Here is a 27,815-nt window from a genome sequence, read left to right as displayed (position 1 = left end):
GCCAGCCGCCCAGACGGCGCGCGGGGCCAGGAGCGCCGGGCGCGCGCCTGGGGGGAGGGGCGCGCGCGCCGGACGGCGGGCCGGGGGAGCCCCAGGGAGCCGCTGGGGCAGACGGCGCGCGCGCCCCCGAGGGGCTGGGAGCCGCGAGGCGGCGGCGGCGGGCTCGCGCGCGCGGTGCCGCCGCTGGCTCAGCTCTCCTCTTCTCCCCTCCCCCCCCGCCGCCCTCGCTCTCCCCCGGGCGGCCGGAGACGGCGGCGGCGTCTGCGGGAAGCCGTGTGTCTCCGCAGTGACGTGGGCGGGCCGAGGGCTCAGTGACGTCAGAGGGCTGTGTGTAGCGATGTGTGTGGGGTTCGGAGCGGCGCCGGCACAGCCAAGGGGAGCGGGCGAGCGGCGGCGGCGGCGGCGGCGTCGGCGGCGGGCACAGGTGCGGCCTCGGCTCGCGGGGCGGGGGGCGCGGCGGGAGGCTAGGGGCGCGCGCGGCTCCCGGGGCGCCCGACGGCGGCCCCGGGGGTCAAGCGGAGTTAACAAAGCTCGTCGGGCTGCCTCGGGTGCGGAGGCCGTAGTCGGGGGTCCGGATGCTCGGGTCCCGGGTGGGGTCGGGGCCGGAGAGGGGGCGCGGGCCGGGTGTCCCACGGCGGAGCATGCCTCGCTGATCCCGACTGATGGGCGCGGGCAGGGGTCAGGTGTTGCACTTGACTGGACCCGTCGGGACCCCGAATCCTGGACGCCCGTCACTGTCCCCTTCCGCCCCCCGCCGCCCGTCTGCGCTCCGCGGGGATGCCCCGGGTTCGACCCCGTAGGTCGGCGCTCAGCGACTGGGAGGTCCCGGCGCGGCGCCCCTCCCGCCTGCTGACCCCTCTCTGCTCTGCCCTGGGCAGGCGAGGGGAGGTGCAGCCTTAGGGGCGCTGGGGTAGCACCCGAGAACTTCCCGGGGAGCGGGTGCGCGGGGGATTTCCACAGTCCTGCCTGCGGCCCCCTGAGCGGGGCGGTGTGGAGAGGGCATCGGGGTGTTCCGATACTGCGGGGGGGCGGGGTTGGGGGGGACTCCTTTTTCTCCACTTCCCACTACCCGCTTGCAAACCCGAGGAGTCCCGGGTCCCTTGCCCTCCTCTCCCTGCCTCCGCCTCGGCTTGAAGGTGGGTGAGTGGCTTTGCGTGGGCCGAGGATTTCAGGGTTTGAGGGCTCCCCATTCTGTCATGCCTCCTGCCCTCTTCCTTGGCCTGCGTAGGCTGAGGTGTCCCTGTGGTGGGCGAAAGTCAGTACGTTGGCTAGTGGCCTTGATACTTAACCCTTTGGGTCTGTTTTAAGGTAAATTGCTGGGAGTTTGGCTGGCAAAAATTTCTTTTTACGGGATTTCTTTTGGATTTTCTCTCAAGAAGGAAGTGGAAGAAGAATCTTTGCTTTTTCCCTCTTCCTCCATTTGCATTCTTTGTGAGGTCTGTCTGCCTTGTGCTTTTTGTCCCGGATTAGTCTTGTTCAAGGATGGAGATTCCCAGGAGTGGAGTCTATAGCTCTTGGCTTCCATTAAGCAAATTCGCTAACCTTTTAAAGGGAAAGTTAATTTTTGCCTATAGCTGTTCCAGAAAAATAACGTACACTGACTAGATGAATTATGCACTTAAGGTTGTGACTTGCGTGTAGTATAGATGTGTTATAAGTGGTATCTGATATTTAGATGAAACTGGTGGGTTTTTTGTTTGTTTTTGTTTTTTAATTAAGAGATGAAGTAATAGGTTATTTTAGTTAAAAATAGGTTATTTTAATTAAAATCGCATAACTGAGAAAAAACCTCTAGTATTGAGTTTTGGGTGAGATGATCTGTTTAAGGTTTCTCCTTTTCTGGGTTGGAGTAACCCTCTCCCTTTTGAGGGATATTATTGCTCCCTTTACTCATTCGCCAAATTGCTTTCCTGTTTAAATGAAGGTACTTCTAATTAACTGGTGTTAGATTTAAAGAAATCACTCAAGTGTCACCTTTGGTAAAGTGAACTCAGTTTAAGATTAAGAAACTAGTTTCAAACTGACCCTTTGGCCTCTGGAACAAATTCAAATGTAACTCTTCCCCAACCCCCTTCTCTTCCAGATTAATTAAAAGAAGAATGAACAGTAATCCTTGAAGATAACTGGGCAGATTTTTCTTTAGGTTTCATTTTTAATCACAGAAATTCAAGTGGAGTCAGTCTCTTGTTACTGGTGTGAAGGTTTATTCAAGCCTTCATTTTGTTCACACAGACCAACAGATCATCATTTTTAGAGAAGATATTACCCCCCCCCCTTTTTTTTGGTGTCCTTGGTGCCAAATACAAAATTTGGGTGCATAATTTTGACACAAGTGATTTTTGACACAAGCATAAACTTTTTGGGTGTTGTGCCTAAAACCAAACCAAACTGTTGCATTGAACATGGACATCTTGAATTGAGAGAACTGGTAACTTTATTTTAGTACATATACCTGAAGATTAAAAAACAAAAACAAAAAGGTTGCCTTGGAGGTGTGCCTCTTGTAATTATTTTCTTTGTTATTAGACATTTTTTTTTTTTATAGCACTGGCAGTACTTAAACTGAGGGATTAGCAGAACCAAACAAAGTTGCAAAATCTATTGAGTAGTGTACGGATATCTCTTTGGAAATTTAAATTTTTTTTGAGAGTAAGTTACCATAAGAATTGGTATACATCAATTCTCTCTCTTAAAATAAGCAGCTAAATAATAATGCAAATTTCAGACTTCCTTGTTTAACACAATAGTTTTTAGCAATGGAAAACCTACAGACGAATTTTTCCTTGGTTCAGAGCTCAAATAAAAAATTGAATGGGGTGGAAGATGATGGCAGCCCTCCAGTGAAAAAGATGATGACAGACATTCATGCAAATGGAAAAATGATGATAAGCAAGTTGCCAACAGTAAAGAAGGAACACTTGGATGACTATGAAGCACCAATGGAAACTGACGAAGAGCATGTCAAGAGGACCTGTGGCTCTGTGCCTGAACCTTTACATTTAAATCCTAGTTTGAAACATACTTTGGCACAATTCCATTTAAGTAGTCAGAGCTCTTTGGGTGGACCAGCAGCGTTTTCTGCTCGGTATTCCCAAGAAAGCATGTCACCTACAGTATTTCTGCCTCTTCCATCTCCTCAGGTTCTTCCTGGTCCACTGCTCATCCCTTCTGATAGCTCCACAGAACTCACCCAGACTATGTTGGAAGGGGAGTCTATTTCTTGTTTTCAGGTTGGAGGAGAAAAGAGACTCTGTTTGCCCCAAGTCCTAAATTCTGTTCTCCGAGAATTTTCACTCCAACAAATAAATACAGTGTGTGATGAATTGTACATCTATTGCTCAAGATGTACATCAGACCAGCTTCATATCTTGAAGGTCCTGGGAATACTTCCATTCAACGCCCCATCCTGTGGGCTGATCACATTAACTGATGCACAAAGACTTTGTAACGCTTTATTGCGGCCACGCACCTTTCCTCAAAATGGTAGTATACTACCTGCAAAAAACTCATTGGCCCAGTTGAAGGAAACTGGCAGTGCCTTTGAAGTGGAACATGAGTGCTTGGGCAAGTGTCAGGGTTTATTTGCACCCCAATTTTATGTTCAGCCAGATGCTCCATGTATTCAGTGTCTGGAGTGCTGTGGAATGTTTGCACCCCAGACCTTTGTGATGCATTCTCACAGATCACCGGACAAAAGGACTTGCCACTGGGGCTTTGAATCCGCCAAATGGCATTGCTATCTTCACGTGAACCAGAAATACTTGGGGACACCTGAAGAAAAGAAACTGAAGATAATTTTAGAAGAAATGAAGGAGAAATTTAGCATGAAGAGTGGGAAGAGGACTCAATCCAAGGCAAGTTTTTTTTTTTTAATAGCAATTTTGAACACTGGTAATGGTGTACTTTAAAATTGTCTATTTAGAATATAATTTACAGTATTACTGCTCATTCAAGAACAGCAAAAAATATTGATCTGTATGTTTGTATTACACGTTTTAGGCTATAAAATGCTTCCTGTGTGTGTTCTCATTTGATGTTCCAAACAACCTGCTGAGAGAAATGGGATTATTCCCATTTTACAGATAAAGAGAACGAGGCTCAGAGAGATCAAGTGACTTTCCCAAGGTTATATAAGCAGGGAGTGGAGGATGTGGGGCTTTTTTCTTGAGTCCGCTTTCTTTTTCACACATTTTGCCTTTTGATGACTGAATCAGTTGTTTTCTTAGATAGTGGTCTTATCTCCGTTGCAAATGGTGTATAGCTAGCCAAAACAATTCTGGTGATGGGCTCCACACAACATTTTTCAGAGGTATATTTAGGATTTCTGACATTGTTTCTGTAATTGAATATTCAGACTTCATCAATATTGGAAACAAATGCAAAGGACGGATTGATCTGCAAACTTTGTGATTCTAATCTCCAAGATTTTTTTAGAGAGAGGAATAATTTAAAAAGTTATGACAGCTAGAATAAAGATTATTCTAGATTAAATAAATATGAATATAAAAACTTATCAGCAAAGAGATTTTAAAGTTATTATTTTCTCACTGCATTATTTGGTAGGCTAAATGACTATCTTCATTCTAAGAGTTTGAACTGGCTAATAAGATTTAGGCTATTAAATACTCAGTGTGTGGATCTGGTTTTAAAATATTTTCCTACTTGAATAAAATCAGTATAATAACTGACACTGTTAAAACGTACCAAGCATTGTTCTTGAACAGTTTTACACATATAATTTTATTTTATTGGTACCACAAAAAAGGTGGCTCTATTTCATCTTAAAAATCTAATCTTTCTACTGTTAATTAGCTTTTATTCCTTGAAATAGTCTATCTTTTCTCCTTCACAGAAGAAATGAATGAAGTGTACTAAATGACTGAAGGTTATTTATAGCAAGACTAGAGCTTAGACAAGAACCTAAGGTTTAGTGTCCTGTGCTTCAATAGGTTATCTTTCCCTTTTGGGAAATTTAGTTTTCCCAATAGGGAAATTTAGTTGCAATGTAGTTCTAAGACAGTGATTTGCTTCTGAAGCCCAGTGAAGATACTTTCAGACTTGAATTCAGGGTAGTTTGCTCCTTGCTGAATCCAAAGCATCAGTACTTTGAAATTCCTCGCCTATGGCTACTAGATAAGTTTATACTGTTCTGGTGCCATTATTAACTAACTTTAAAGCATAGTTGACCTCAAGCCAGTTCTCACGTTGTTGGACTTCCTTACAACTGGCCTGGTCACAAGCTGAAGATTGTGCTTTTTAGAATTGTCTGTATTCTCAAAATGTGGAATGCCCCCCTTAATATTTATGGTATTTTGCCCTAACCTAACTAGAACTCTTACATGTCCATAGGTGGCCACATTATTTGCCAGATGTTCTTGGTCTGATCTTGATTGCTCTGACATAAGCATTTTGGGGATAAATTGCTTTGCCTAATGTTCCTGCTCTGTTTGTGAGAAAAAAATACCCGAAAACCATGATAAAGGTTAAAAAAAAAAAGGTGATGAATTTACTTAACTGAAACTGAATGTGCTAGGGGTTGGTTAAAATTGAAACCATCCTTCATCGGGATGTAGTCCTTTTATTGTGTCAGAATTTATTCATTTGAATTCAGTTTTTATTTGGGGAAGATGTGAGATTTTTTTTGCCATCTGTTTACTGTGTTATTTTTTGCAGTATTTGCTGCAATGTTTTTGACATATTTTGGTATTTTTTCTAATTTAATGTGAATTTTAAGCAATTTAAGAGAATTTAAGAAAAATTTCAATAATCAAACCTTTCAGAAAGAAGTTTGGGGGGAGTTCATGTATAGCAATGTGTGCTTGCCACTTCATGTTTTGGAATTACGTTCCTCAAAACATGTTAAAGTAGTTCTTTTTTGAAGTTCAGATGAGAGACCAGTCCCAGATGTGTTGCATGCTCCTGGCTATATAACTGATAAGACAGTAGAATCAGGAATTGAGTGCAGGTCTTCTGACTTGAAGTCTAGAAATTTTCACTACTTTTCCGTAAAGCACACTCCATAGGAGAAACTGAATTTTGAGAAACATTAACTTTCCTTGTCAACTTACCTTTGTATAATGGTTCTTAAGCTCTCTATTAACTTTTATATAGACTCAGACTAAGGTATTTTACTGAGTAAGGAGAAGGTCCTTTGACTGGGGAACATTTTTCATTATCTTCTGTGAGTCATTGAATTGGTTGCCCAACAAACCAAATAGATTCAGAGGAAGCTCATTTTAAAAAGTCAGAACAGACTTCTAAAAAAAAAATTAAAGAATAACCTACCGTATAGCTCAAGGAACTCTGCTCAGTGTTAAGTAGCAGCTAGAATGGGAGGAGAGTTTGGGGGAGAAAGGATATATATTTGTATGCCTGAGCCCCTTTGCCACCAACTTGAAATTATCAAAACATTGTTAATCAGTTATGCTCCAATACAAAACAAAAAGTTTAAAATGCTTAAAAAATTAAAGAATATACTAAATATATTAAGTTCTTATCTAAAGGGCTTTAGGCTTAATCTGAGCACTAATGTAATTGGGTGTGTTTAGTTAAAGAGTAGTTTTTTTGCTTTTAAAAAACCCCCTCAAACTCAGTAGGCAATTGTTTGAAATGTAGCAACTGTTAAATTATTTCTAAGGATGAAAGTTATATTAGTAATGGTCACCAAACTATTTGCATAACTATATTGACTTTGCATAGTTAGGACTTAGATGGGAGAAATAAGTGGGATATGGTCAGTGTTCTAAGTAGAGAACTGACTATTCTTTGCAGACACCAATGATAACAGTATTTTGAACTCTTTCTTAGGTCACCACAAGAAATAACACATGATAGATCTGCCTAGCTTGCTTTGCAAAATGGTGTTATAAAAACTAAACTACCTCTTCATGTCACTTGAGTTTTTTATGTTTTTATTCAAAAAATTATTATAGTATTTTACAGTGTGCAAATATATGCAAGAATATAATTTTTGATTCTTTTCCAAGCTTCCAGTGTTATTTGATCTAATTCTGATTTTGATGAATCTTATGTTTCTATCTGGAAAAAGGTTTGCCAAGCAAACTGATCATTTGTAAATAAAATTTGAAGGGTAATGTTTAGATTATTTTCAAGCACATTAGAAAAACCTATTTGTAGTCAATTGATAAGATCTTTTTAGGTGATTCTTTCCTGTTACAGCATGTGGCCAACAATCTCCAGTTCACTAAATAAAGATGATTTATTATTTTTTTTTAGCAGTTAAAATTTAGAGTTCTAGCATTTAGACTTGACTGTACAATAGTGTTTATTCTACTTAGGGAAAAGGCCCAATGAATTATCTGTGATGCAAATAGATTACCTAAAGATATCAACTTATAAGTTTTTCTCTTAAAGTCTATTCAACATTTCACTTTTTTTTTAGTTTTGCATTTTTGTTACAGTTCATTTCTGTAGAGGTCATTTGAAATAATAATACTACAAAAACTTTCTCCCTCTTGTAAGCTATTTTTGAGAGCTACTTTTGTTTAGAAAGTGTGTTCCTTAGTACAAACCTAAATGAGGGAAGGAAATACACTAGAGAGGATGGTAACTACAAGAGTTGTGTTGGAACAAAATATGTAACAGTAATAATTGTGATAGATTTGATGGTAATTTGTTACATCAGAGACATAGTTTGCATTTTGTGATTAGCATAAACTTTTATCAAGTGGTGGTGAGGTCAGAATCAAATGAAGTATTTGTGCTTATAGAAGGGACCAGTATGAATACTTTTGTCTGACTTTCTATCATAACAACTATCTTATGGGTTTAGAGATTCCTGTTTCCCCAGAATTTAGTCTAGTGCTTGGCATGTCAGTTACTCAGGGAAAAGGAGACTTTTTTTAACAAATTTTTAAGAGACAACGCTGTATTTTAGAATAATTGGGATTTTTTTTTTTTTTTTGAAAAATGATGGTTTAACCCTTAATGAACATATAATTTGCAAGTAAACTATTGAATAAGACAACTGATCAAATGAGGGAATGGATGTAAAAGTATTTTCAAAGTTAAGAGTCTAGAAACATAGGATGATACTTCAAACTATTATTGAAATATTTACTAATATGTAATTTTGGATTTTTCCTTTCCCCACTTTCTTGATTTTTCTAGAATTATCTGAAGATATTTCTAAGTAAGATAACTGAGTATTGGGCTCAAGTGTATCTCACATTGTTTTGTACACAGTAATTATACTAGTTGGATATTTGTTTACTTACCAAAATGAAGTTTGCAAGAAGAAAGTACAAAACAAGTTTGTTATAAAATATGTTATAATTTCAGTGGAATCATTAGAATGGCTTTGGGAATAGTGCCCCCTTATGGTTTAGAAATATAGTCTGTTCATTTTTATCATTAAAAAATGGTAGAACTTTTAAAAATGTTAACATTTTTAAAAAAGGCTTCTGCTAAAAAACTTTATTCTTTTGGTCTGAGAAATGTTGAAAAACTTCAAGGAAATCAAGTCTCCTTGAGAAACTTGAAGAAAAGGGATAGGCCTGAATCAGTGCATAGTCAGCTAATAGTGTTCTCATAGCTATGCATATGTTATAATTTATGCCAGTTGAGAATAATGAGGAAAGCAAGAATTGGATAATTTTAATGCCTTTAGAATTCTGAAAGTAGAACATATGGAGCCAGGACTAAATTTGATCAAGTAAAGAGGTAAAACTAGTTTGGGAACATATATTTTGTCCATGTGTAAAATTTTGCTCTTTTGAGGTTTCATGTATGTTACATGTACATTAAAGTAATGTAAGGATTTTATTTGACTACAAAAAATCTAAAGAGTATATAATTAAACCATAACCATTTTTGAGGGTGTGGTTTAGTTCCATCACTAAATAAAGTATAGCCCCATATGAGGCAGAAAGAGGAATGATTAGGACAGATGTAAAGTTAGTTTCCCTGGAAGGGGCCATGGTGGCCCATTCCAGTATTCTTGCCTGGAGAATCCTGTGGGTGAAGGAGCCTGGTGCACTATATAGTCCATGGGGTTGCGAAGAGTCGGCCATGACTGAAGTGAATGAGCACACACACACAGTTAGTTTAAAACTCATTTTGATTCCGAAACTTAGAAATGGGTCACAGAAGTGTGTGTGTGTAAAGAGTAGCTGGAGGCTCCCTAGGGCAGGAATTCATCCTGTAGTTTCTAAATGTAGAAGGTGGTAGATGCTTAACAAAGGTTTGGATAAAACTGAATGAAAAGTCTTAGTAGCCTTAGAAAGCTACCAGTGATTTTCAAGGAGGAAAACAGTTTAGTTTTAAAGCAATATAGCATTTTGTTATTTGTGGTATTGAATTTATTTTACGATTTCAAATAGCCTTAAAAGTGTGTATTTTGAGTATCTTATGGGAACAAAGAATACAAAAATTAAAGAAACTTAACTAAAAATCACTTTGGTACATAGAAATATGGCTTTTACTCCTTTTTGAAAAGGTTTTCTGGTGTGATTATGGAAGCACTATAGGCCCATTATAGTACATCCTAAATGGCAACCCACTGCAGTACTCTTTACCTGGAGAATCCCACGGACGGAGGACCCTGGTAGGCTACAATCCACGGGGTCGCAAAGAGTCGGACACGACTGAGCGCTTTCACACACACAAAAAAAGTGCAAAGAAGAAAACAGTTTTCTCATCATTTCACCATGGAGTGATAACCACCATTGGAATTTATTCTTTTATATCTATAATGCTTTGCATTACAGATCTATGCAAAATCATCTGTAGAGTGCACTTGTTAATTTAGGACTAATTGTTGAAATAATACATTTGGGCCAACTGTAGAACTTGCACTTAGAGCAGTAGTCATCTAATTGCAGCTTTTCATCTATATACCCTTTCCCATCTGGAGTTCTCTGAGAATTAAGCCCTTTAGAAAGATTGTGTATAGTACTGTTCTAAGTACTTCGGAGAGAAGTTAATTTAATGCATACAGTGGAAACTTGGAGAATTTAGGCTTAATTATCTTGAGTACCTCAGTTGAGAAGGATGGGGGGATGTAAAAGAAGTCAATTTACTGGGTCATCAGCACTTTAAAAATACATGAAATAGAGGAAAATTTTAAAAGTGCAATCTATTGCATATAGTAAAATAATTTACATTTTGATGTTAATTTACATTATTTGAAGGTCAGAATAATCTTAGTTTTTTAAAAGCATATATGCTGAAATGGGATAGAAAAGCAAAGCCTTACATTTACATAGATTAACTTTTGACAGATAGTTTAGTGAAAGGATCTATATGACATGTAAATTTTCAAATAATTGCAATATTAAGTGAACTAGACACCATAGAATTCCACTGTAAAGAACTTAATTTTTTTTAAGTCCCAGAAATTAACAGGATTTTTATCAGTTCGGATAGAAAAGGGGGTCATGTCATACTACTGATTTTTACATGTCTTTGTTTCCATGAAGGATTTAAATGATAATTGCACATAAGAATGTGAGCCTTTGCTTTTCCTGTGGGAGTTTTTAAGCACTTTAAACCTTGGCTTTATGTGGTAGATATAATTTTGTAGTGTTGAGTAGCAGGAGACATTGCTGATTGCTGCTTGTTGTGGTTGTTGCTTAGTTGCTAAGTTGTGTCTGATTCTTTGGGATTCTGTGGACTCGCCAGGCTCCTCTGTTCATGGGATTTCCCAGGTGTGGGTTGCAATTTCCTTCTTCTGGGGATCTTCCCCATCCAGGGATCAAATCCTCTCTCCTGCACTGGCAGGCAAATTCTTTACCACTGAGCCACTGGGGCAGCCCATGATTTCCTGCAGATCATCTTTGATAAGTTAGTGGAAGTTCTTAGATCATACTGTTACAGGTTTGTATCAGGTTGATTAATAATTACAATTAATCATTACAATGATTATTTTTACAGTGAAATGAGGCACAAAACTAAGCCTTAAAATCTCTTAGTACCTATTGCTACCTTGTAACACTATTCCTATTTCATTTGTTGAAACACTGATTCACAGCATGTTGAAAGTATTGAGGAAACCTGATCCTATTCTGAGAGATTCAGTTTCTTTCAGTAAGGGTATGTTGGCAGCTGTCTATAGGGTGGTAGGGTGTCTTGTGTCCTGAAATCATTTATGGACCACTTGAACTGAACTGAATGTCTTAGTATTATACATAATAAAAGGAACTTGGCAGGGATATTTGCTTTATACCTAAGGAGTTATTGCTTAACAGTGTGTTCAGTCATGTATTTACTAAGGTTGCTAACAATTTATGTTTGGCTTGTACAAAATAACGTGTATTTAATATGCATTATATTTTATTTAATGTAAGCACACCATTATAGGAGGATAGACTATGAAATTTACCAATCTACCAGTCCTTCATCCGTATGCTGGCTTATAAATACCAAAATGTAAAAATTAATTTTTGTCTTTCTAAATTCTATTTTAAAAATTTATTTTCCCACATATTAAAAAAATTTAATCCTGAATTTTTGAGGGGAACTTTTAAAATCGCATCAATACTTTGAGATATTTTCTTGATTAGTTCATCAATTTTTGTCATTAGGATTTAATTAAAGATCACAATATTAATCTGCCATTATAATTAGAAACTAAGAGTGCCACCTAAAATCAAAGTTTACTATGAAGATAAGTGTGGGAGTTTTAAAGGGTTTTTGTCTTATTTGTCTATATTTTTTTTAGTGCAAATTGGAATGTATATGTACTAACGGTGCTGAGTGGATGAAATTGCTTTTGTTACTAGAAAGTGATGACAGAAACACTTATTGGTCTTTTTGTAAATGTTTAAAGCCAGGTTCTCTATATTATTGTTATTGTGAAACTAATAAGCATTGTACCGAAATACTGTAGTTCTTTATCAGGAAACCTGATTATTAAAAGGTCATGTGTAGATAACACAGTAAGTTGAAATTTAGAGAAACTTTGTAAAACATTTTCTAATATTTACTTATTTAAAATTAATTCTTGTACTGTACATTTTGGACTTGTTTAAATTTTGCTTTCTTAGACATATTTGTTGTTTTATGACTTAGAGAAAGAACTTTAGGAATGAAATCATGTCTGAAATTTTTCTTATGTGTTTCAGATGAGGATGCCATCTGTTCATTTTGTGGTAGATAATGATGGGGAAGTTGAATGATAAAAGTATTTTGAAATGCTAAGGCTCTAACTTGAGCTACTAAGCGATCTATTTCTTTTCTTTGCCAAATAATGTAATGTAGTCTGTTTTAGTGTTTAATTACTTAAAGGGAATAAATTATCCTCATATTGAAAGGTAAAAGAAAAGCAATAGCTGTGTGTATGTTGGTTTCATTTTTATTCCTGATCAGTAGTAGCATTACTGCTTTGCCATTTAATTATACTGTTATTTTTTTGAAGACCTAATTTGTATGTTGCCACAAATGCAGAATAGATGAGAAAATCTGGCATGACTGTGAATGTTCTGTTGTGTATTATGTGCTTTTCTTAATTGTTTTTAACATGCAGTTAGGATAATTTGTTGTAAATGTGTTTATGGCTTACCACAGAATATTAGGTAAAATTAACTCCCAACATTTTATCATGGTTCAGTTCAGTTCCGTTCAGTCGCTCAGTCGTGTCCGACTCTCCGCGACCCCATGAATTACAGCACGCCAGGCCTCCCTGTCCATCACCTAGTGTTGTGCACTTCCCCATCATTTATATTATTTAATTTGTAAATTTGATCTCTAAAAATGCACCCAGAGACAGTTGAGATTCTTCGGCACTTGTTGGAATAAAGGGGTATTAGGAAATGTGAAAGAGACTAGTAGCAGAGTAACCTTAAAAGGGGAATTTAATAAGCTACACTGTCATTCAGAATTCATTCAACGAATGTTTATTGAGTCCCTACTGCATTGCCAGGCGTGGTGCTAGGTACTGAAAATACGAAAGTAATTAAGACAGCCCTTGACCTCAAGCTGCTACTTAAGCAGAGGCCAGATAACCACTCATCAGGAGTTTTGTATAGGAAATTCAGACATTTGTTAGAGGACTGCACTAGATGATCTTTAAGGTAGGTTTTTTTAAGAACCCCCTCCTCTGGGTCTCTCTTTGTGGGTAGGTGCAAGAATAGGTAATAAAATAAAGGTCAGAAACAAGAGAGGGATGGGTGTTTAAAAAGAAACGAATGCATTAACAGTTATTTAAGGTGGCATTTGAAGTTTGGAGATGTCATAAAAGCAAAACTGTACTGAGTTTGGATCATGAATAAAAAAGTAAAACTTATACAAACTTATCAAGCTATAGAATTTTGAAATGAGCAAAATTGAGTCAGATTTGAAGTCAAGATCTTTGGCTGAAGAAGTTTAGAATTTGTTATTCTGAAGATTTAAAATCCCAGCTATCCATAATAGGAAAAACTTTTAAATATCAATTTTAATAGTTTTAATTTAAAAAAATCTGGAAGGAGTTTATTTCTTGGGCAGTAATACATCCAGGATGTCTCAGATATAAAACTGATGTAAAGTGGAGCTTTCTTTATTTTCTAAATAATGAATTTAACAAATGACCTGTAAAAAGGAATTTCTCATTTAATGTGAACTGATCTTATATTTCATTGATTTGTTAGAATGAGCTTTTTGTTCATTAACACCTCTTTTATTACAGTGTTGGGGTGAAAAATGTTCTGCCTAAATGAGTTTTCTAGATAATGAAACTACTCTTCTCAGTACAGTGTCTTTTTTAAAAACTAACCTTTTTTAAAATCTAAAATGTCAAATACTTTTCAGTCTTTCTAAGTGTATGTATGACTATGTATGTATATGGTATACTACTTATAAATATTGACTGTAACTATGTCATATTGACTGAAGACTTCTTAAACATCAGATACTCTGTTGGAATAAGGATAGGGAACAGTTGAGATATGTTATTTTTCCTAGCCTATGTATGATAAAGCCCTCAGATTGTCTTGCTTTTTGAATCAGTTTTTGTGCTTGTGTCTTGTAATTCTTCTCTCTCTTTAGGCTGTCAGCTGGCATCGATCATTTAGTATTGTTGCCAGCAGTCAGTTCCCCTTCTAATTTATGATAGAACTAAGCTGTAGGCTGAGAAACTATGTAAACAAATGATTGTTGTATTTTATAAATAAGCAGTTGATTTTGCCCCAAATCTTGAACTTCTTTAGAACACTTGACCAGGATTGTGAAGTTTCAAAACACATTCTACTCTGTATATAGAGTCTGGAGGCCCTCACTGAATACTCACCTCTTAAATCCTTTCAAAATATTATTCTTTCCCCTATAATCTTATGGCCTTATTAGTCTTTTAAATTCTTTGCCCAATAATTCTTAACAAAATGTTGATCTCCCAATATGTGTATGTAAGGGGAGGGGAGACATGTAATACAAACCAAATGAGGAAGTTAGTAACCACAGGTTATTTATTCTTTCTCAGTTTCTGAGCCTCAGTTTTCTGATCTGTAAAGTGGAGATAATTGTACCTACTTAATAAGCTATTTGTTAGAATTAAGCAGGATATAAAGTTCTTATCATGAACCCTCTCCTTTTCCTTTATTTACAAGGCTAAAAAGAGCTTTTCATATTTGTGATAAAATGTGGTTTACTGATAAGTGTTAGCAGACAAAGTGGTTTCAAAATTTGGCAAAGTATTGCTGTAGGGTGTTATCTAGTGTGGTATGTTAAGAAATACTATAGGGATGGAGGGGTAGGTTACAGCTGATTAGTAGCAAGAAGAGTCAAAACTTATCAATGCTGTACATTTGCAGAGTACTATTATGGGCTTCCCTGGTGGCTCAGAGGTTAAAGCATCTGCCTGCAATGTGGGAGACCTGGGTTCGATCCCTGGGTCAGGAAGATCCCCTGGAGAAGGAAATGGTAACCCACTCCAGTACCCTTGCCTGGAGAATCCCATGGACGGAGAAGCCTAGTAGGCTACAGTACATGGGGTCGCAAAGAGTCGGACACGACTGAGCGACTTCACTTCACTTCACTTCATTATTTAAAATGGATTTTTAACAAGATTCCATAAGTGTGATATTTGATGAAATCATTTCTGGTAGTCCATGTTAATATACATGCTGAAGCTGTTCTTGTGATGGGGTAGTTTGTTGAGGTCCTTTAATGGACCAGAACCTGGTGGTCTGGAGTCGACCGATAAGAAAGTAAAGGAGAGAGAAAGAAGCTGATATTCCTTGGTTTATGCAGAAAGCCAATAAAGCCCCTTCACGGGGCTTGCTCTGTTCACGAAGGCCTCAGGCGCCCTCTCAATGGGGTGAAGGCACAGAGTGCCTTCTCTAGAGGGTCTTAGAAGCCCGGGCAGGAAAGTGAACACAGAGAGCCTCTACACTCCAGGAATTATCCTGAAAAAGAGAGAGAGAGAGAGAGAGAAAGCAAGACACGGGGACCAAAGCCCTGATGGAGCAAAGGTGTTTTAATCAACCTGGTGTAGGCATATATACTGTAGTTTTTCTCAGCAAAGATAAAGATTAAAATTCCAGACTTACAAAACATAGGCGATCCGTATTAAAGAGAGAGAGTTGTAAATAATCACTTTTACCATATGGTTCATAAAAAGAAAGAGGGTACTTATCTCTGTATAGAAAAACTAAGGAAGGAAATGCCTGGATTCCTCAGCCCCCGGGAGAGGCTTGCCTCTCCTCTTAATTCCTGAATATTCAGGAATTAATAAGGAACAGAGAATTCCTGACTGATCCAAAACGGCACACAGGAAGCCTCCTGTTATGTTTCCTGACAGTAGTTAATGTCTCTCTGAGTTTTAAGTGACTAGACATTGTATTTTAAAGAAAGACTGCCCTATTCGAAGGTGATTCTTGAATTACATAATTCTTTACTAGTCAGTGTTCTCCAGAGGCAGCCTACGGCTCTGTCGAATAAACACCCAAGAGTAACCATCACATCTTCCTTCAATAAACTTGTCCACTTCTACATTTTTCTGCAGATAGATACACCTCCAGGAATGGAGTTGCAGTCATGGTATCCAGTTATAAAACAGGAAGGTGACCATGTCTCTCAGACACATTCATTTTTACATCCCAGGTGAGTGGGTATCAGCTTGTTCGTTCCTTCATGCAACATCTATACAGCAGGTGCTTTTCTAGGCTCTGGGAATTCATTACATCATTTTAGGGTTTTTTTTTTTTTTTTGCTAATCCAGGGAATGAATTCTAAATAGGTTGAATATTTGAATTAACTTTTTTGTATGTTTCCATGTTTTTTCCTGGAAATATGTTATTTCCTTTTTGCCCTAAAGTGGAAAAAATGAAAGTTTAAAAATTTTCTCATTTCCCTTCAAGAGGTAAACCAGCTCTCCAAGAGTGTGGTGTGCAACTTTGATATTTTAAAATTAACCTTTTTTGGAACTTACAGGTTTTCATAGTAGCCGCACCCCTCAAAATCAATGTTCATATTTTCAATAAAGATGCACCTTAGATTATAAACTTTTTATTTAAAAAACCTAGACTTTTATCTGCTGCTGTACACATTTATCTCCCCAAGCACAGTGATGAAGAATCTCAATCTTACTTACATGTGTATAGTTCCTTCTATTCCATTTACATTTGAAATAAGTTTTGGAGCAGTATTAAATCTGTCAGTTTTCTTAGCAGGATACTGAGTTTTCACCCTCAGAATTCATGTAATTGGTCAAGAGGGACAATATAGATGTCCTGTACAAAGGAAATGTAATATAAGAGGAGATTATTTAGAACTTGGAGGATGAAGTGTTAGGTCACTTAAATGGTTACATCTTTTGGTTAAATGTTAAGCAGATTATAGTTAATCATATGGTACTTAAATATCTAGCTCAAATTTGTTCCATAAGTCTCTCAGATAATCTCTTGCACAATTTTATGTGAGCTTTGAGCAAAATTGGTATTGGTGGTTATCCCTTTGATCCTAGTTTTGCTTGATTTTATTATTGCTGTTTTATCAAATTAAGTAGGAAATATCAAAGTATTTTCAGAAGATTGCTTTGTGGAGTTTGATCCAAGGAGGATAGCCCAGTAGCTCGGCAGTGTTCAGAATGCTGATTGTTTTCTTGAAAAGGGAAAAGGGCCCTGGGAACTCTTCGTTGGGGCTGCAGTGAATCAGGTCATAGCCACGCAGTGTGGCCTGAAACGGCCTCACTATAGCGAAGAGTAAGGACCCCTTTCTTTGGAGGGGTGGCACACAGGGAAATGGTCCTCTGAAGTATCGTGTAGTCTGTTTTCTTTAGGCATAAACATTACCTACTCAGGGTTGTTGAACTGCTCTGTAAAGTACTTAATGGTTTTGGTTCTCGTGAGGTTTTGAGGGAAGGAAAACTGATTTTCTTTTCAGTGAGTATCTTTTTACTGTTTAGAAACTATGTTTTGCAAAATCACAGAAGTATCCTCATAATGTTGCTCTTTGTGCCTCAACTACTTGCTGACATTTTCAAGAATTCTTTTAAGACCCTTATTTTCTGAATTGTTGCGTTATCTGTTTTGGTTAAAGAAAATGTTTATAGAAATTGATGTTAATATATTTTTACCTAAATGTAGTATGTATCTTATTTTGCTATTCTTTGTTTTCAGCTACTACTTATACATGTGTGATAAAGTGGTTGCTCCAAATGTGTCACTTACTTCAGCTGTACCCCAGGCTAAAGAGGTCACAAAGACAGAGGCAAACAAATCTATACCAAGGCAGTCAGAGAAGCCTCACAGTAGTGGGAAACATCAAAAAATAGTGTCTTATCCAGATGTCTCCCTGGAGGAACAGGAGAAAATGGATCTAAAAACAAGTAAAGAATTGTATGGCTGCCTAGGTAAGTATTCAGAAATTACCTTTTTAAAATCATGTACCTAATCAACATATTTATTCAGCATTTTCAAAAAGAGGGTTTCTTTTAAGAGAATTTTCCTGATAATTGAAGCTTATATCTTTAAAAAGAAAAGCAAACCACCTTTCAAAACTCTGGTAAGATCCCACGTGCTGGGGAGTAACTAAGCCAATGCACCACAGCTGTTGAGCCTGTGCTCTAGATCCCAGGAACTGCAGCTGCTGAAGCCCACACACCCCATAGCCTGTGCTCCGCAAGAAGGGAAACTACAGCAACGAGAAGCCTGCACACTGCAATGAAGAGTAGCCCCCACTTGCTTCAGCTAGAGAAAAGCCCGTCTAGCAACGAAGAGCCAGCACAATAGATAGCCAAAAATAGATTAATAAAATTATCTTTAAAAAATATATGATAATCTGTAAAAATATTGAATCAGTTATGTTGTACACCTGGAAGTAACATGATACTATTAATCAACTATGCTTCAATTAGAAAGAGAAAGAAGTGTACTAAGTGTAGTTAGGTATAGGACTCAGAGACGTTAAATTGTGGAATAAGCAAGGATTGAAAATGAATAGCTGTGGGAGCCATGCAGATGGCATAAATGCAGAACGCTGGCTGGACATTAAAAAAGAGCTGCATAGTTACACTGCCTTGTAAAATATGGTCGACCAAACAAGGTAAGACTGCTCACATGCTGCCTGTGTTAACCTCTGTGGCTGCAGAGTTTTGCCTACAGCTTAGGCAAATGTAACAGTTCTTTCAGCTTTCTCAGAGCAATGGAAGAGTCCTTTGGTTATGTAATTGTTTTCATAGATAGTTGCGATTCTTTGGGGGGAGTTCGTACTTTAATTTTGAGATTTTCCTTGTATTTAAATACTTAAACAAGCAAACAATAATTAGTAACATACCTTTATACTATGTTTGTATTATATTTGCTAAAGTATTCTAGAGGCTTTAAAAAAATTGTTGAGGTGTAATTCATATACCATAAAATTTATCCTTTTAGACTGTACAATTGAGTGGTTTTTAGTAAATTCACAAAGTTGTGTAATGATTACAATTAATTTCAGAACATTTCATCAACCTTAAAAGAAATCCTGTAATCCAGAAGTTACTCTTCATTCTCCCCTTTTACCAGCCTCTTAGTTTTCTGTTTTTATGGATTTGCCTGTTCTGGACATTTCATATAAAATGATTGTATAGCATGTGGCCTTCTGTTGCCTGGCTTCTTCCACTAAGGATGTTTTCTCAGTAGATGTTCTAGCATGTATTAGCACTTCTTCCCTGTTTATGGCCTAGTAACTTTCTGTTGTGTGGTTGGATAAGACCCTGTTTTGTTTATCCATTCATCAGCTGATGGACATTTGGATGTGTCCACATTTGACTGTTACGACTAATGCTATTACGAACACTCAAGCACAAGTTTTAATGTGAACATATGTTTTTATTTCTCTTGGCTATATAGTAAGGAGTGGAATTGCTGGGTCATATGGTAACTCTATGTTTAATATCTTGAGGGACTGCCAAACTGTGTTTCAAAGCAACCATACCATTTTCATTTCTAGCGACAGTCTCTGAGGTTTCCAGTTTCTGCACATCTTTGCCAACAGTTGTCATTGTTTGTCTTTTGATGAGAGCCATCCTAGTGGGTTGTGAAGTGGTATCTCATAGTTTTTGCTTTGCAGTTTTCCAAGTTGACTAATGGTACTGAATATCTTTTCATGTTTTTATTGGACATTGCAGATCTCTCTCTTTTTTTAATATTTATTTTACTTACGTGGCTGCGCCAGGTCCTCGTTGTGGCACGTAGGTAGGGTCTTTAGTTGCGTGTGCACTCTCACCTGCAGCGTGTGGACTCTAGTCCTCTGACCAGCAGTTGAATCCAGGTCCCCTCCGTTAGGAGTACAGAGTCTTAGCCACTGGACCACCAGGGAAGTCTACATTGCAAATCTTTGGAGAAGTACCTGTTGAGATTCTTTGCCTATTTTTAAATTGGGTTGTCTCTTTATTACTGAGTTGTAAGAGTTACTTGTACATTCTGGGTACTAGAGCCTTACCCGATAGAGGATTTGCCATTGTGTCAGTTGTCTTTTCGCTTTCTTGGTAGTGTCCTTTGAAACACAGAGGTTTTAAATTCAGATGAAGTCCAGTTTATTGCCTCTTTGGTTGCTTACTTTAGATGTTATGTCTAAGAAACCATTGCCTAATCCAGTTAAGAATTTTAGCTCTTAAATTTAAGTCTGTGATCCATTTTAAATTAATTTTTATATAAGATGTGAGGTTCAACCTCAATCGTATATAGATAGAGTTGTCCCAACACGGTTGAAAAAGCTCCTGTTACTCACTGAATTGCTTTGGCACCCTTGTTAAAAACCAGTTGCCTGTAAAAGTATACGTTATTTCTAGACTCAGTCTTTATGTCAGTACTGCACACGGTTTTGATTTCTGTAGCTTCATAACAAGCTTTGCAATTGGAGATTGTGAGTCCTCCAACTTGGTTTTTCTTTTTCAAGATTACTTTGGCTATTTTAGTTTCCTTTTATTTCCATATGAGTTTTAGAATCAGTTTGCCAAATTCTGCGACACAGCCAGGTGAGATTTTGATAGGGTTTGCAATGAAAAAGTAGATCAGTTTGAGACTACCATTTATTGTAGTCTATTTAGGCAGCTATAACAAAAATAACATGACTGGGTGGCTTATACCATAGACACTTACCCTTTCACTGTTCTAGAGGCTGGGAAGTCTAAGATCAAGGCACTAGTGGATTTGGTCTGGCCTCCTGGTTCACAAATGGCTATCTTCTCATTATGTACTCAAATTGTGGGAGAGCTCTCTGGAGTCTCTTTTATAAGGGCATAAATCCCATCATGGGGTCTCTACCCTTATGAGCTAATTATCTCCTAAAGGTTTCATTTCCTAATACCATCACATTGGGGATTAGGATTTCATCATAGCAGTTTTGGCGATCACTGACTTCCCGATCATGATATCATCTTAACAATATTAAGTCTTCCAATCCATGAACATAGGATTCCTTTCCATTTATTTAGGTCTTTTATTTCTTTCAATAATATTTTATAGTTTCTGTTGTATAAGTTTTATACTACTTTTGTTAAGTTTATTCCTAAGTATCTTTATTATTTTTTAAATTTCATTTATAAATGAAATTGTTTTCTTAATTTCATTTATGGATCATTCTAGTGACTTTTGACAGAGTGGTATTTATACTTTGTTACTTCCTTTTTGCCTTCACAAAGATCCATCAGTCTCGACTAATTCTACCAGCAAAAAGAAACCTGAGTCTACCACTTGCAGCTTAGCCAGAGACACAAGCAAGTCAGGAACCGACAGTGATGTTGCAGCTTCATCTCCACTTCTTGTCAAAGATGTCACTTGTGAGGACGATAAGGGAAACATCATGGAAGAAGTAGTGAGAACTTACGTAAAACAACAGGAAAAACTGAACTCAATTTTACAGAAGAAGCAACAACTTCAGATGGTAAAATTGTTGTTTAAATGATAGTCCATTGTGAAAAAATACTTTTGCATATTCTTCAAGATGAGATGCTGTAAATGTATTTAACATTGTTTAGTTTTATCCTTATAAGAAATATTAATATACTTTTAAATTTTTAGAGAAAATAGTTTTCAAGATAATTACTTATGTATAGAATTGATATGACACCTCAATTTTGTAATAGATACTTTCTGTCTTGTTTTTTTCTGAATTGAAATGTTTAATGTGATAGAAATAAAGTAAAAATTATATTGTGACTCTTTAAATTACAGGAAGTTGAAATGTTGAGTAGTTCAAAAGCTATGAAGGAACTTACTGAAGAACAGCAGAATTTACAGAAAGAGCTTGAATCTTTGCAGAATGAACATGCTCAAAGAATGGAAGAATTTTATGTTGAACAGAAAGATTTAGAGAAAAAACTAGAGCAGGTAATGAAGCAAAAATGTTCCTGTGACTCAAATTTAGAAAAAGATAAAGAGGCTGAATATGCAGCACAGGTAAGAATTACACAGTTTGTATAGTGTTGCCTTTTCAATGTGGAGATTGAAGCTGTTACTTTAATTAATCATTAAAGGAATTACTTTTTGTTAAACTCGTTTCATTTAGGCTAGACTTCAAAATAGATAATTCTATTAAACACAATTTTATGCTATATCATTCAAGATGATTGTTTTGATCTTGGTTGTTGTATTACTTTGAATTTTTATTTGATTTCTGTAGTTTAGTTGTCCTAATTGCTAATAATCTCTAGCTATCTGAGTATCAGTGGTATTTTAATGTAATACATGGGCTTTCAAATCAATGGCTTAACAAACATAAAGTGTTGCCTACTATGTTCACAAGCCCTGGGGCAAAAGTGGATCATAGCTCACAGCTTGGGAAAGATGAACAAATAACTCCTAATCTGAGCGTGCTGTGGTAAAAGGTACACTGAGGTGTAAGGCATAATGAAAGTGTTCTAAGTGTTCGGTTCCCTTGACCCTTTGTTTGCCATCATTTTAAGGTCGTTTCAAAGTCAGATTAATAGTATTGGATATTCAAGAGATTATAGCATGCTTGGAATAGTTCATTTTTGCAAACAGTGATGTGAAAGTGGGTCTTTGCCATGAGGTGAGACGTCATGGCGGACCGGGGCTGAATTGAGACACTGACACCATCTTGTAAACCACACAGCTGGCGGAGCTGAGGCGGAGACTGGACCACGCCGAGGCTGACAGGCAGGAGCTGCAGGACGAACTCCGGCAGGAGCGGGAGGCGAGGCAGAAGTTAGAGATGGTGATAAGAGAGCTAAAGCTGCAGGTTTTGAAATCATCGAAGACTGCTAAAGAGTAGAAACCTTCAAAGAAATCCATCTGTGTGTTTCCAACAGGGTTTATTTTTGTTTGTTTACTTTGGTAAATGGATTCTGAACAGTTTAGCTGCATGAGATAACTAGGCATTCTATCCATTTGTAGGTCAGAGAAAGTGAAGAGATTATATATTAGTATATAAATTTTTACGTTTTCCAAATGAATGAAAATGTATGTTTCTTTTGTACTTTTCTTTTCAACCAGCTTCAAACCAATATTTTGCAGTTTCAACTATTAGATACGATGCCTATATTTCTAATGCAGTTTAACAGTTGCATACTTTTTAAAAGCTGCATTGTGTGATGGAAAATAGTTTTGATCAATTTTGTTATCCATCTTTTAGACTCAATTTTAGATACAATGGTGGCTTCATATTTCATATATAGAGCTACTCAAGGAGTTGTCCATTTTTTTCATTAACACAATCTCCTTTCTAAGTTGAAAGTATACTCATTATTATAATCAAAATTTTATATTTTGTTTCGTCTTGTGGCATGAACTTCCACTAGTTCCGTTCTATTTAGTGTCTCCTAAGAGACATTTTATCAGTAGAGGAATTTCATTGATGAGGTTATAGCACACCCCAAGGGAAAAGATAACATGCTTTCTTATACACTGCTGCTAAACTCATGAAGCAGTTATAATTAGGTTTTCTGTTTAAATGTGGTTATATTTAGAGAAAATTTTTTTATGCAGCAACTTTAGAAGAGGGAATAAGATGTCATAATTTTTGAACTTTTGTTTATGTTGTTAATGGTGTTGTGAAAATATTAATGTACTTGAGAAAAACTGATACCATTGATGTACATCGATTTCTATACAATCCATAATCCTCCTGTACAGTTTTTATATGTAGTTGTGGTTCTTACTGAAATTTATATAATGGATTTGTTTTCCTTTAAATTGTAAGATATTAAACACTTTGAAGGTTATTTTGGACTTTCGTATGTTTAAATGTTAAGTCTTACCAAATGTGCATGAGTGGACCATTTTCAGTTAATTATTTAATATCAAAATCAGGAATTTACAGTCAACTAGTGGTGTATAATAGGTTAATATAGGGAATTTTACTTATCTGCTAATAAGAGGTTTTTAGATAGTTTTAGAAGACAGAAATTCCATAGTTTGGGGAGGGACAACTTCTTTTGCACTTTTTTTTTTTTTTTGCACAGAAAAGTCTTATCATTAATGGCAAATTTCATGTTAGTTAATTCTTGGCTTAAAAGATACTAGGTAAAATTCTTAGTATGCATTTTTTAAAAGAAAGTTTCCTGAAGCTACCCTTAATTGACATTATTATCCCGTGAATTTAATTTTTATATTCTTGTGTATGGTACTATATGAAATTACTTGAGAGCTAAATTTATTTTTTAAATAAATCAGCTAAAGTTAAGGTTATTTACTCTTCCCATCATAGACAATAGATGCTTGGTATAGAACTTCAAAAGTAAGTAGGTTATCATTTAACCAGTTATTTTCATATTTTGCTTAATGGTACTTACATAGCCTAAAAGAATTTTTGTACTTCCCAAAGTATAGTTTCTTTACTAGAGTATCATCTAAATGTGTATTTTCTATTTTCCATTTAAGTTTTACTGTGTTAACCCTGCAATTTAATTGGTTGATCCTTGGAATCTCCTTAAAGAAGAACACATGTTAAAATGACATACAGGAATAAATATTAAAAATGACATATGCTTCTAATACTTTTTATTTGCCTTTATCTGGAGAAAGAAAAACACAAAGATATTTTATGACACAGTTTCGTTTTAGTTGTGGATTAGTTGAGTCACAGCTAAGCTTTTTGGGAGGTAAAACTCAAGCCTGTATAATTTATTTTTCTATTTCACTCAAAATCTACTTCACTCAAAATCTACTTCTGTTACTTAGTTTAAATGATAAGCGATTGAAGTTTCAACTCAAAACATCTAAAATAATTTGTTTAATCATTAAAATGTTTTTAAAAATTATAAGCAATGCTTAATCACCTTTAAATTATCATAAGCTCTTAATTTATTAGCTTTGAATAAAGAACTATTTTTTCTAGTCCTTCACATAAGGGAAACTTGCCACATGAAATTGTATAGTCTTCATTTTTTAGAAGATACATTGATGTGCCATCAGTTTCTAACTTCTTTGAAAATAGTGGTTTTTTTTTAAGCCAATTGTAAATAGTATGCCTATTCTAGATAGAATAAGTTTTAAGTTAAACTGTACAACATGGCTTGAAAGTATAGAGACTTTGTAATACTTTACAAGTGGCCTGTGCTAAAAATATCTTATCCATATAATTATTCTTCTATTCTTTGCATGCTCATTTTGTGTGTTGGTTGTTAGCTTAAAGTTTGTTTTAATGTTAACTTTTGTGTGCCAACTCATCAGGCAAGCAGATTTTCCCTTAGACTTCATAATATTTTTCTTTTTAGGAAAAATATAAAAATATTTACTTTCAAAAGCTGTGTTAAAGGAACGACATATCATAAGTGCTAGAGCATCTTTAAAATGAAGAAAAGATAGAATATTATTTGACTCAGTGATGAGTGATGTTAAATTTGAATGATAATAGTTTCTGTATTCTAAACTTGATGAGAAAAAGGTACCAAATCTATTGTAAAACCTGCTGTCATTGAGGAAGCTCTGAACAACCCTGGTTTCACAAATAACACTTTGAAAGAATTTGACCAATAATTAAGTTTGGCTTGTGCTTTAGTTTTGTAAAGCATACTCTTTTGGTTGAATTTCTGTGTCCAGGAGAGTTTGGATGTTTTATGGTTCTTAAACTAATTTTATAATATATTTAATATATTACCAGTTGAGATATAAAATATAAAATTTGTACATATTGAATTAAAAACCAGTTGCTAAAGTAGTTGTAATAGACTGAGTACAGTGATACTTGCAGGTTGCCCATATGTTCTAAAAGTCATGACAGAACAACCAATTTATTTACACATCTTTGGTTTCTGTTTTAAGGAAAGTAAAACGATAAAGAAACTTGAACAATATAATACATGAACTGAACTGAACTGAACTAAAGTTATTTCCCTGTAAGGAGTAGTAAAGCTGGTGCTGAAGATTTTTGATCAATTTCTAAAATTTTCTTCTCAATGACTTATGTTTTGATTGCTTAGGGAAGAATTCTTACTTTTATTTGCTCTTATGCATTTAATCTGCACAACAGCATATTACAGATTAATAGAATGAAAAGTTGTGCTCATACTGTACATTTATTTCTGTGCTTAAAACTACTTGTTAGTTTTTATTGAAGCTGCCAGCAATAAGGGGCACATTACTGCTGTATTATACATTGTGAGATTGAATAAACAGCTTAAATTCTTTTCCTGGCGTAAGACACTTAAGCATTTCCATTATTGGAAGGAATACCCATACAGATGGGTATTCTATATTGCATCTTTTTTAAAAGGACAGTCTTTTTTTTTTTTTTTAATCCATTTTAAATGGCTTCTAAACTACATAATGCAATTTGGAGCCTGTTTTTTTAGTGATAGTAGTAAATGTTTTATATAGTGCTACTGTGTTTGAATTAAGGAGAACAAATGTAAAAACTGAAATTAAAAAATTAGGCCCAGAAAACAAAATAGTGTATTAAGTTAGTTGAATGTAAAAGAAATTTATAAGATTTTTTTCCTTTAATATAGATACCTCACTTGAAAATAAAGCACAGCATACTTAAAGTAGTTATAGTTTTAAAAAAAAAATTCTACTAAAAGAATTGCTAAATCTTGAACAACTCTTGGGGAGAATTGTAGTTTGGGAGAAATAAAATATACTTGCTTTTAACCATCCTGTTAGAAGTATTTATTTATCCTGATAATTGTAAGCCAACACAGTAGTCTTAAATTATTTCTGAGTTTCTAATCTCTGAAAGCAGTAAATGAAAGATCTGTCGTGCAACTGTTGAAACAAATTGTTGACTACATTGACCATAATTCAATTTAAAATCTTGCCAATGATGTACAGTTTTATGGTTAAAATTGCTGTGGTTGGTTGCATTCATGACACACAAAACTGTCCTCTACCTCACGTGAAATAAGTATTTTATATGGTTTTACTATAAAACAAGACTCATCTATCTGGTCACTTAGTTTACAAATTTTGAATTATATTTATTGAAACATGACATACTGTGCTCTTAGCTTATACCTCAATTGTATTTTGTGCTGTTTTCCATTTTCATGCCTTGTAAATAACTTGTATAGGTTGTGGATCAAATTCCAAATAAAAACTTTTAATGCCAGTGAAATTGATTTAAGCCTTCTTGGTATCCTGTGTGACCTCAACTTTCTTAAGATTGACATTTTCTCCTTTGGTTCCTTTAAAGTTGATTCATTACACAGCAAGTGACTAGAAACTTTTTAAAAATAGTAAAATGTGAAATTCTGTGTGATTTTGTTTTACTCTGTTGGCCATATTGCACAACATCTGGGACTCTAGTTCCCTGACTAGGGATCTAAAAGGCATTGGAAGCATGGAGTCTTAACTAGTGGACTGCCAGGGAAGTTACCTATGTGATGTTTTATGTGATGAACATATCAGCATTTTGTGCTTATTCTTGCTTTAACATCCTTTCCTCACCTTCACCTCAGGTATTAGTTATCAATTACTATATAACACTTTATTTTAAAAGCTAGAAGCTTAAAGTATCACATGCAGTATCTGAGGGTCCGAAGTCCAGGAGCAGGTTGGTTGAATGTGATGGCTCTTAGAAAGTACTTTTACTGTGTTACCTGGGGCTGAAGTCGAATGAGAGCTTGACAGCTGTAATCTGCTTCCCAGCTCACTCACAGGGCCATTGATTGACAGGAGCTCAGTTCCCACTGTATGAACCTGTCCTTGAAGCTCTTCAAGTCTGGTAAGTGATATCCCTCAACTAAGTGATCCAAAAGAGGGAAAGAGTGATGCCACAATTTCTTGTATGATCTAGATTCTTTAAGTCATATACTGTTCGTTTTGACTTATGCAGTTTGTTAGAAGTCAATCACAAAGTACAGCCCATACTCAGTTGGAGGAGATTATATAAGGGTATAAACCCCAGGAGGCACGGATCATTGGGGACTTAGATTACTTAGGTTACCATGTCCTCCAAATATTTTTGTGTGTGGCAAAATGTCCGTATCATTAATTTTA

General features: G+C 36.3%; 1 protein-coding gene across 1 annotated transcript; it reads left to right on the top strand.

Moving 5' to 3' along the window:
* SKIL (SKI like proto-oncogene) lies at positions 1-26,935 on the top strand. The gene is made up of 7 exons (XM_055410038.2): positions 1-424; positions 2,084-3,854; positions 15,938-16,035; positions 17,553-17,785; positions 21,059-21,300; positions 21,591-21,815; positions 22,492-26,935. The coding sequence occupies exons 2-7, from the start codon at positions 2,757-2,759 to the stop codon at positions 22,648-22,650; spliced, it is 2,055 nt and encodes a 684-aa protein (XP_055266013.2). The 5' UTR covers positions 1-424; positions 2,084-2,756; the 3' UTR covers positions 22,651-26,935.
* The last annotated feature ends 880 nt before the right edge of the window (positions 26,936-27,815 follow it).

This window comes from Moschus berezovskii, chromosome 1 (assembly GCF_049115385.1).
Source record: "Moschus berezovskii isolate FMDL1 chromosome 1, NW_MosBer_1.0, whole genome shotgun sequence".
In the NCBI taxonomy this organism is placed as follows: domain Eukaryota; kingdom Metazoa; phylum Chordata; class Mammalia; order Artiodactyla; family Moschidae; genus Moschus; species Moschus berezovskii.
Note: the sequence above shows the minus strand (reverse complement) of the source record. Positions and strands in the feature narration are given on the sequence as shown.